Below are 11,244 nucleotides of genomic sequence, written 5' to 3'. Positions count from 1 at the left end.
GAAGAGAAAGTGAAACTCAACAGCAGGCACATGAAGGAAGGACAATGAAGCCAAAATGATCGAGGTAAAGCTTTTCTTTAGCATTTTCAGCTAATTTATTTATCTTAAAACATGACCACCAAAGCAGACCAAAGCATTAGTTTTTGTTTACTGAACTGCAATATTTCTAACAATGACTTCAGTTTCTGGCGATCTTGTGGGTTGTTGTTAGCTTACTAGCATAATCCTCATATTGTTTACAGTAGATGCAGCCTGCTTTGAACTGAAGTTATGTCTGTGCAGCTGTTGTCACCTTACATTTATAGCTGTGTCCTCATCTTGTTTGGTCCACATGGAAAATCTTGTTGCTCGCCTGTCACATGTTTGAGACTCCTTTAGGGAGGAGATGTGTTGTTGTGGTTGGGGCCTAAAACTCTGAACACAGCTCAGTTAGCCAGAATGAACTCAACAGAATGTGTGATGCTTTACAAAGTCCCAAACTGTTACCTTTAAACATACACACCTTACCCTCGCTGGTAGAAACAGATGACAGTGACCTTTGAAACCACAAAGGCTGGCTGGAGGTGCTGGGAAGACATTGCTTCTCTATTGGTGCGACTGGAAACAGTTTTGGTTGAACTCTATGTCATGGTCTGTCTTTGTCTTGTCTTGTTTTGGTGGTTCCCCATGTTTCCTGTTTTATTTTGGTATGTCTGTATTGTTCCTCCCCATGTCCTGTCAAGTTTCCTGTGTGATTACTGCTCCCTCCCCTAATGTGATACACCTGTCCCTCTTGTCTACCCTGTCTTGTGTGTGTGTATTTAACTCCCTGTGTGTCATTGTTCTGTGTCTTTGCATTGTACCTGTTGGTGAGTCTGTCCCTGTATGTTCTGTGTGCTTTGCCTTTGTGCCTTTTTGCGTTTCTGCAGTTTTTGTGTTTTTTTGGACAATAAATTACCCTCACTTGAAACTTTCTGCATTTGGGTCCTGCTTGCCTGTCTGCCTGTCGTCACCGTAACAGAATGCAAAGACCAGAAATGGACCCAGCAGACAGCTCTTTTGAGGTGGACCGTGAGGAGGTCATTTTTACAATATCTTGCCTCAAGAAAGCCTGGGAGAAAGGCCCCACACTCGCCCACCGAGAGGCAGCCTTGACTCTGGCACGTCGAGCTTTAGAATTACAGCCATGGCTCAGGGAGTCCCTAGCCTGGCTCCGCCCGCCCGCCTACTTCCGGCCAAATTAAATTTTCCCTTCAGTAGTCAGTCTGGGTGTACAGTGCATTTCCCAGTTTTACCGGAGAATCTACAATCGTCCAATCAGCGAACAGAGCGAGTGGCTGAGAACGATGACGTCGAAGTTGCGCTACAGTTTCAGTTGAATGCTGCGTTCCTTTATACTCGGAAGAAGGAGATTTCCAACTTGGTAGTTCCGAGTTCCGACCTGTCTGTGTTCCAGTGCATCTGCTCGCGAAAGTATGGACGCCTAAAACCTTTCTCGTCCAAATAACTAAACGTTAGGCTCTAACAAGTTACTGTTGCCAGGTACCGGTAGATTCATAGACTACAATATGTAGTGAAGTCGGAAATTTCCGAGTTCCCTGTCCAACTGGAACGCACCGTCAAAAGCCGGCTCATGACACACGTGACGACCAAACGTGATGCGATTGGTTGGCTAATCCAGAGTGGCACTGGGCAGATCCAATAGTTTTAAACTTCAACAGACACCCGCCTCCAAGTGAGTGAACGTTTGCCAATTACAGCACTTCCAGACCTTCTGTACAAATGAAATGAAGTACGATGGTCTGGTTGGACCAGGCTAGGGAGTCCCTACCGGAGTGGGCAAATAACTTTTTATACCCTCCGGAGTTTTGGTCTCCCAGCTGCCAGCACAAGCCCAAGCCTCTGCCCCCTGTCCCCAGCATCAAGCCTCTGACCCCGGTCCCCAGCTTCATACCTCTGCCCCCTGTCCCCAGCTTCATACCTCTGCCCCCTGTCCCCAGCATCAAGCCTCTGCCCCCTGTCCCCAGCATCATGCCTCTGCCCCCTGTCCCCAGCATCAAGCCTCTGACCCCGGTCCCCAGCATCAAGCCTCTGCCCCCTGTCCCCAGCATCATGCCTCTGCCCCCTGTCCCCAGCATCATGCCTCTGCCCCCTGTCCCCAGCATCATGCCTCTGCCCCCGGTCCCCAGCTTCAAGCCTCTGCCCCCTGTCCCCAGCATCAAGCCTCTGCCCCCTGTCCCCAGCATCATGCCTCTGCCCCCTGTCAAGCCTCTGACCCCGGTCCCCAGCATCATGCCTCTGCCCCCTGTCCCCAGCATCATGCCTCTGCCCCCTGTCCCCAGCATCATGCCTCTGCCCCCGGTCCCCAGCATCATGCCTCTGCCCCCTGTCCCCAGCATCAAGACTCTGCCCCCGGTCCCCAGCTTCAAGCCTCTGCCCCCTGTCCCCAGCATCAAGCCTCTGCCCCCGGTCCCCAGCTTCAAGCCTCTGCCCCCGGTCCCCAGCTTCAAACCTCTGATCCTGGTCCCCTGCTTCCAGCCGCAGCCCCCGGTCTCCGGCTTCCAGCCTCTGCTCCCAGACCCCAGCTACCAGCCTCCGGCCTCCAGCAGCAAGCTCCAGGCCCCGGCAACCTGCATACCAGCCCCAGCATGCCAGCTACCAGCCCCAGCATGCTAGCTACCAACCCGAGCATGCTAGCTACCAGCCCAAGCAACCTCAAGAGCCCCAGCATGCTAGCTACCAGCCCCAGCATGCTAGCTGCCAGCTCCTGCCCGAAGGGGCCCGCCCTCCGCTCCTGCCCGAGGGGGACCGCCCTTCGCTCCTGCCCTCCCTCCCCTAATGTGATACACCTGTCCCTCGTTGTCTACCCTGTCGTGTGTGTGTGTGTGTGTGTGTGTGTGTATTTAACTCCCTGTGTGTCATTGTTCTGTGTCTTTGCATTGTACCTGTTGGTGAGTCTGTCCCTGTATGTTCCATGTGCCTTTCCTTTGTGCCTCTTTGCGTTTCTGGAGTTTTTGTGTTTTTGTGTTTTTTTTTTTTTTGGACAATAAATTACCCTCACTTGAAACTTTCTGCATTTGGGTCCTGCTTGCCTGTCGTCACCGTAACACTCTACATGTTGTTTCATTGAAAGATGTACTGTATGTGTTTTTTTTACAGTAATCCTGCGCTAATGGCCTTCAGTTTTAAGAGTCATATTCTGATGTGTATGCCATCTGGACAAATCTTCCCGGACTGACGTTCAACACTCAACATCAGGTGGCTCCTTATCGCTTCACATGTTTGGAATGTGAACAAGTTCAACACTATAGCTGTCGGTACACTTTGCTTATTTAAAAAAAAAAAGATTATTCTGTGGTTGAAGGACATTTTCTTCCACAATGGTATTTCTGGGGCTAGTAGTGCTGTCTCTGTTCCGCGTGTTGCTGGTTGGTTCTCAACCCACCCAGAGTTCACAGCAGACATCAAGCCCTTCTCCCAATGCAGGAGAGCAGTCTCCTTTGGCTTCTGCTGATAATCTGTCCTTCCCTTGGAGCCGTCTTCGCCTGCCGAGGTACCCTTAAGTTGTTGTTTTACCGACATACAGGGAGATTGACAAGAACGTTGGTTGACCCCTGTTTTTTGAGTCTCTGATCCAAAAAAAATTCTTTATCTTAGGTACATCATTCCTCTTCACTACCACCTCCTCCTGCACCCCAACCTCACAAGTCTCACTTTTACTGGCTCAGTGCAGATCCAGATTGATGTCCAGAACAACACAAACTGGGTTGTATTGCACAGCAAGGGTCTACAGATCTCCAATGCCACCATATTGGATCAGGATCTGGCCCATCTGTCTGACAAGGTAGCTATGAATGCAGAGCAACATATCAATTACCGGTAGTCGTTTTTGAATACTATTTCCCCATGTCTTCCTGTTCTAGGTTCTGCCAGTTCTTCACAACCCTTCCCATGAGCAGATTGGCATTTTCTCTCCCAGGGTGCTTAGCAGCGGACAAAAGTACTTTTTGTATATGGAGTTTGGGGCAGAACTTGCAGAAGGCTTCTATGGCTTCTATAAGAGCACCTACAGGACCAGCACAGGAGAGACCAGGTGAGACCAGATAGATTGTTATCCTACACATGCAGGAAGGATCCAAAGAGGGACATGAAGATAGAAGATTTGATTGCGAATGACAATACATAACTCACCCAAAATGTTGATCATCATAGTACATTTCTGTCATGAATATTTTGACATGAGTGACTTGAAATAACTGCTAGCTCACTAGCCTACAATCCTTTTCTTCCTCATTTATTTTCAGTTGCGGCTTCCTAAAAAAATAGTTGTCTTTCAATAAAAAAAATGGCCATTTCTGATGTAATAACAATCCATTTTTAAGAGTTTAAGTTATATTTTGATCTTCGGGATATTATATTCTATCGCAATCATTTTTGGTCAGGATGATTGTGACATGACATTTTCACATCGTCCTATGTCTAGTTTCAACTACAGTAAAATATTTCTTTTGTCAGTGCAATACAGAAAGCATCTGCCAATTTCTCTCTCCAGAACCTTGGCTTCCACACACTTTGAGCCCACCAGCGCTCGGATGGCATTCCCTTGTTTCGATGAGCCAAGCTTCAAAGCCAACTTCTCTGTGCGGATCAGGAGAAGTTCAGAGTACATGTCTCTGTCCAACATGCCTGTGGTGAGCGTTGCATGGTTGCTAGTTCTCACAGATGCTCAAATGTGTTGTGTGGCTAGAAATTGGCTACAGTGAATGAGGTTTTGTTATTTTAGGTCAAGACAGTTGAAGGAAATGATGGCTTGCTTGAGGACCAATTTGATGCAAGCGTAAAGATGAGCACGTACCTCGTTGCTTTCATCATCTGTGACTTCAAATCCGTCACTGCAACGACATCTTCCGGGGTGCAGGTGTGGTCAATATATACAGTATATGGATTTTCTTTCAACCTCTTGTTATTGCAAATTATGTTGTTTTTAATGCTCTGTTGTGAATCTGCAGGTGTCCATCTATGCTGCCCCGGAGAAGTGGCTACAAACCGGCTATGCCCTGAAGGTTGCTGTCCAAATGCTGGAATTCTATGAGGAGTACTTCAACATCCCCTATCCTCTACCCAAACAAGGTAACCTTGGTTCAATTCGCACTTTTTTTGTCCCTTGTCCCTCGTTCATATTGTCACTGACTCAGTAGTACCCTTAACCATGTGTTTCCTTCTCTCAGACCTGATAGCCATCCCGGACTTCCAGTCTGGTGCGATGGAGAACTGGGGTCTGACCACCTACAGAGAGACCAGCCTTCTCTTTGATCCCCTCACATCCTCCATTTCTGATCAACTCTGGGTTACTATGGTGATCGGCCATGAGCTCGCCCATCAGGTGAGAGTGCGATGCTGCCTCTTCTGGATTATAATGGCATACAGGATTAAGGGTTTGATTTAGCATCAGTACTGTCTGTGGGGAATTTAAAACAAATATCTCCCCTGCAGTGGTTTGGTAACTTGGTGACCATGGAGTGGTGGAACGATATATGGCTGAATGAAGGATTTGCCAGATACATGGAGTACATTTCAGTGGAGGCCACCTACCCCGACCTCAAAGTGGTATGTGTTTTTGTGTGCGTGTGAGAATTGATGTAATGGTGGTAGAATACTTAGCCTCATATAGTCCTCTTTCTTGTACAAACCTACAGGAGGAATATCTCCTTCACACCTGCTTTGCAGCAGTCGGTGCCGACTCGTTGAACTCCTCCAGGCCCATATCCAGCCCGGCAGAGAATCCCACTCAGATCAAGGAGATGTTCGACACAGTCTCCTATGACAAAGTACGCTTTCATTGTTCTGTTTTTTCAGTCATAAAGTGCATCACACAGCTGACATTGACAATTCATTGAGAGTTTCCGATGTGTACAACCGCATTACCTGCTAAATCGAGAATTGGTTAAACAGTCAATACTTTGCATCATGGTAAATCAGCCTCTTAACACACTCCTGACAGTGCATAGCTATTGATCTCTATATTGATATACTCTCACAGAAAATGTAATCTTTTTTTTAACCATTCAAACTACCTTGATGACAACCTACAAAATAAGCTATAGTTAGCCATTGATAAAATAAACCTTTTCTGTCTCTTTCCAACACACCAGGGAGCATGTGTCCTTCATATGCTGCGACACTTTCTGACAGATGAAGTGTTCCAGAGCGGGATAGTGCGATACCTTCGCAAGTACAGCTACAGAAATGCACTCAACCAGGATCTGTGGGACAGTCTAGCCAATGTACAAAACACAAACTACTTTAATTTTTAAAAATCACTTCATGTCAATTAAAAAGAATAAGGGCAGCCAGACAGAATTGTATTTGTCAAAAAATAGACATACCTACCTTTTTCTGTAACTCCATTTATGGATCACTATAGTGCGCTGCCTGTTACGCTTGCACTTGCCAATATGTTTCTGTGAAGATTATACTCTACCTTTTTACAACCTGGGAATTATCAGAACAAGAAACAATCCGTTTACAAAAATTATAAATATCGTATTTTTCTGTCTGGGTGTTCTTAAAGGTCCTTTTTAGTTTAAGACAATTTATTGTATTATCATCATAACTGGTATGTTTGAATGCTTTAGTGTTTTTTAACTTGTGTTTCCAGTGCGTCATTGTTTCCCATTTATTTCATTATGGTACATAAACAAATTTGCTGAAAAGTTGCTTAAAGTAGGTAATTAATCATGGTGAACCTTAACGTCTGCTTTCATTGCAATCAGTGTCGTGTTATTTTTTCTCAGTAATGCGATTGTAAGTGATTTTTAAAGGAATACACTGCCTTGCCAGTGCCTAGCATCAATAACACAACTCTGACAAAGATTGAAGCAGACAGTGTCCATTGTAATGGATTAGCATTCTCAAAGTCTCTGCAATGAATATTCGTACAGTATGAAGGTAGAGTGATCACATTCAAATCATTTGTATATTGTGTTTAAGACATGCTCAGAGGAGGACTTCATCTCAGGAAAACACTGCTATAGCAGCAACCAGGCCTCCAAGAATGCAGTGAGTAAACATTTAAAAAATCACCACGCAGAAATCTCTTTGCATGTTTTACATAGGTTGTATTCTTCTGATGTGGTCTCACATTTTCTGCTAAAGTACTTGTTTGCGGGGGAACACATGGACCTGACAGCCATGATGAACACTTGGACTCTGCAGAAAGGGCTTCCTCTGGTGACTGTCACTAGGAAAGGGCCTCGTCTGCTGCTCAGACAGGACAGGTTCCTGAGGACAGTGCTGCCTTCCGACCCTCTCTGGTCTGCATTGCAACAGGGGTGAGCAAGCATGCACATTCACCGCCTATATCACGCTTTTTACTCGTGCAGCTTCTCACATTTTATTACCTTTGCGTTATTCTTTTTTTTTTTAATTATACTTTTTATTAATTTTATTGATCTTTCATAGTTTCCTTTGGCATATCCCTCTGACATACAAGACGGATGCTTCCAGCACCATCCACAGACACCTGATGACAACACAAACCGGTAAGAGGGGAAGAGAGGATATGCAAAATATAATTAATATGTACTATTTTGCTATTATATTGTTGGCCATCCTCACCTTTGCTTTTTATCTCTCCTTTAGACAGTTTACATATAGGAGAGGAAGTCAGCTGGGTGAAACTAAACACTGACATGACAGGCTATTACGTGGTTAATTACGAGGACGGCGGTTGGGACGAGATGGCCAAACTACTGAGGGAAAACCACACTGCTCTGAGCTACAAAGACAGGACTCACTTGATACACAACGCCTTTCAATTGGTGACGTAAGCATATATGTGTGTTTGAGCTTCTGTTAGAGAGCAAGAGAAGGTGATTTTTTTTTTCTGCATGTCTGTGGTTACATTTAAACATAACCGCTTTAAACATCCCACCTGAAATAGCACTTAAACTTTCAAATATTTTGTGTATGTCTCCAAAGTGCAGGTCATCTGCCGCTGGATAAAGCCTTGGACCTGATTGGCTACCTGGAATTGGAGACTCACAATGTGCCTCTCCTCGAAGGACTGGGCTACCTCAAGTTCTTTTACCGGTTGATTGAGAAAAGGAATGAGTTTGAGCTAACGAGCAACATTGCAGTAAGGAGTTAAGAGCACACATTTTATATGATTCTTATGCTAATGTCTGCATGAAAGGCCGCTTAAGTTGACATGGTGTTTGTGTGGCTGTGCTTTGTCGCAGACGTACATCCTGCAATTTTTCCGTGCTATCATCGACCGGCAGACGTGGACCGACAGGGGCTCTGTGTCAGAGCGACGCCTGAGGACAGAGGTCCTGTCGCTGGCTTGCCACCTGGATGACCCTCCCTGCCTGGAGCAGGCTCGACACAGCTTCAAGGACTGGCTTCAGTCCAACAGTACACTCAAGTATGTCTGTCTAAATTTATATTTCAACGCATCATTATCAGTAAAAAAGACACCAGCATGATTCACTAAAAGGTATACAGTGGGTAAAGGAAATTGGCATTTTTCAAAACAGATTTGGTAGAAATGGAATATGATATTCATAGTAATGTTTAACTTGTGTATGATCGCTTGGAAAAAAAAAGTTGTTATTTATTTTGTTATTTATTTTATAAACTATCTACACAGGAGTGGGCGCCGTCCACAGAGGCCTCCATGTTTCTACAGTGGCACATAACATAAAGACTTAATGGCCTTAGGTGTTTATTGAAAAGACGAAGATGAAGTACAATAGAATAAATAAATAAATGCATCTTCACCTCATCTTTTGATATTGTGGAAAGACTTGAGGCAGTGGTGGATGATGCCATCTTTAGTAACTAGCTTCCTCCCAATTTCGTTGTACAAGTTTGCACAATGACAATGAAGGCTGAAATCTGAAGGCCACTTTAGCGTAGGTAAATTCCTTGAACAGGAGTACACAGAGAACGTTGCAATCAAGATTTTTCAACAGTTAGATGAGGCCAACATACACCTTTTTTAGACACAGCACCTTAAACAGCAGCCATACCATGTTCTAGAATTAATTATATAGTTTGATTTTTCACCATGTCCCTAATATGCACGTCTCTGCTTGTGTTTACCGTAGCTTGCCCACTGATGTGGCCAGGATAGTGTATTCAGTTGGAGCTCAAGATGACCACGGATGGGCCGCGCTCTTACACACATACAACATCTCCCCCTCTGCAGCACAAAAAAACAAAATCCTGTATGCTTTGACCTGCAGCAGAAGCTCCAGCAAACTTCGCAGGTATATCTTCTCGCTCTTACATTTTACACAGTTAATGCTGCCACCATGTGGCGACTATAGAGTATTGAATAAAAGCAGTGCAGACAAAAGGTATCCAATCAATTCATAGCAAAAAATGTGTTGTATGTTTATGTGTTCTATTGCATGTATTCATTGCAGACTGCTGGAGCTAGGTCTGGAAGGGAAGGTGATTCGATCCCAGGACCTGTCCAGTCTCATCCTGATGGTGGCCAGTAACCCGCAAGGACATAACCTCGCCTGGAACTTTGTCAAAAATAACTGGGACACACTGGTTCAAAAGTTAGTCCAACATAAGAGAGACATTATTTATGAATTTATACTAAAATTCAGCCATTTTTCTGACATTTAAAACAAAGTACAATACCGTAATCGTCCACCAATTATAGATAATCACATCAAGCTGGTGTTGTGAGTTGGATGCACAAACTTTATTTAAACAAGCAAGTTCTGTCTTTCTAGTGGCTTCAGTGCAGTTCAATAGCTAGTGTGGTTTCTGGTTTGATAAAGATCAAGTTTCACAAGCAACACTTTGGTTACTTGATGCTACAACTAAAGCTCTGTGGCCAACATCTTTGTTGTCTTTCTGCTCTGCAGGTTCCAGTTGGGCTCATTTTGTATTAGAAACATCCTCATTGGCACCACAGGCCAGTTTTCATCTCCGGAGGAACTCACTGACGTAAATATGCTCTTATATCTTGAACTAAGAACTATGTTCAACAAGGCAATTAAGAGAGGTGATAAAAGTTATGGAATCAAAGTAATATGGTCTTAATTAACACAACGTCAATGCCTGAGAAATCTAACTTTGTTTGCAGCTGCTCAAGCTACTCACCTTAACAAACATGCCTACAAAACCCTTAGCATTAGCTAATATGTGATAACCTTGTTGCAATCATACATGTGACTTTAACTGTAGAAGAATTGTGTGTTAGTTTACCCAATTTACCATACTGTTCAGTTTGTTTGTGTTTTTGTAAATGTATACTGTATGTTTGACCCCCCTAGGTGCAGTTTTTCTTTGAGTCCATCAAAGAGCAGGCGTCTCAGCTGAGAGCTACTCAGATTGCACTGGAAAACGTACATAAAAATGTCCGTTGGGTTCAGCGGAACCTAGAGACTCTGAGGAACTGGATGAAAAAGCAAATGGAGTGAATGACAGCTGAAAAAAAGATGTTGCTTGTTAGATTTCACAGATATTTGAAAGTGTTTTTGAATGTGTGTGCATGTGTATTGTATTTGCAAATTGAAATATGCTTGACATCACTGAAGAGTTGACAGTTTTGTATTTAAAAAAGGCGTTTTGTAAATTCTATTGCAGCTGAGCAATAGAAGTATGTGAGGAGCTGTGTGTGTGTGTGTGTGTGGGAGAGAGAGCCATTCCAAAGTGACACAGATGTTGTGTAAATTAATTTGATGGGATAATAAAAGTGTTCCTTGTAGGCTACCTTGTGACAATTAGGTGTGTTGTGTTCATTGAAATGTAAAACAGTGTGATGTCCTCACAAGTGGTTAAAGAAAGTGTAGGCTGTGTGTTTTGTTCATCCTGCTGCTCTTCTTTTGATCAAGTTCTGGCAGGCTGTGCGCTTAAAACCGTAATCCTAATTAGAAAATGATTCAATTATTCAAACACACTGACAGAGACCATCTGGGTGATTATTGTTGGTGGTTTTTTTAAATAGTAGAGTTTCATACCCTCTTAGTTTTAACTGATTGCAGAGAACATTTCAAAGATCAAGTATTACCATAAGGCAAAGTGGGAGAGAACTGTTAAGAAAATGTGCATACGCATAGTGAAGTTTAGAAATTAGCCATTGAAAAAAATAAAATATATATAAACAAAATATATATATATATATAGAATAGATAAATTATATATTTGCGTACTTTTAAAATCTCCGCAGGATTTTCTAGTATATTTTTAACATTACTTGTTATTTTAATGTTGAATATAATTCTTTGTCTATTGTCTAAA

General features: G+C 43.6%; 1 protein-coding gene across 1 annotated transcript; it reads left to right on the top strand.

Annotated features, from left to right (window-relative positions):
* erap2 (endoplasmic reticulum aminopeptidase 2) lies at positions 1-10,700 on the top strand. Its single transcript, XM_080039431.1, has 21 exons — positions 1-64; positions 3,139-3,532; positions 3,637-3,823; positions 3,903-4,072; positions 4,532-4,670; positions 4,763-4,897; positions 4,989-5,109; positions 5,208-5,362; positions 5,473-5,586; positions 5,676-5,807; positions 6,132-6,263; positions 6,970-7,038; positions 7,135-7,310; positions 7,441-7,520; positions 7,621-7,804; positions 7,960-8,116; positions 8,220-8,404; positions 9,090-9,251; positions 9,411-9,551; positions 9,867-9,948; positions 10,278-10,700. Exons 2-21 carry the CDS (start codon positions 3,360-3,362, stop codon positions 10,422-10,424), a joined length of 2,841 nt encoding a protein of 946 aa, XP_079895557.1. The 5' UTR covers positions 1-64; positions 3,139-3,359; the 3' UTR covers positions 10,425-10,700.
* The last annotated feature ends 544 nt before the right edge of the window (positions 10,701-11,244 follow it).

The sequence above is a fragment of the Ammodytes marinus genome (assembly GCF_949987685.1).
Source record: "Ammodytes marinus genome assembly, chromosome: 2".
In the NCBI taxonomy this organism is placed as follows: domain Eukaryota; kingdom Metazoa; phylum Chordata; class Actinopteri; order Uranoscopiformes; family Ammodytidae; genus Ammodytes; species Ammodytes marinus.
Note: the sequence above shows the minus strand (reverse complement) of the source record. Positions and strands in the feature narration are given on the sequence as shown.

Excerpts from the sequence above, each read along its gene's own strand:
- erap2 (XM_080039431.1), top strand. The coding sequence starts at position 3,360 with ATGGTATTTCTGGGGCTAGTAGTGCTGTCTCTGTTCCGCGTGTTGCTG. Across the intron at positions 8,117-8,219 it reads AGCTAACGAGCAACATTGCA|ACGTACATCCTGCAATTTTT; the intron begins GTAAGGAGTTAA and ends GCTTTGTCGCAG. Across the intron at positions 9,552-9,866 it reads TGGGACACACTGGTTCAAAA|GTTCCAGTTGGGCTCATTTT; the intron begins GTTAGTCCAACA and ends TCTGCTCTGCAG.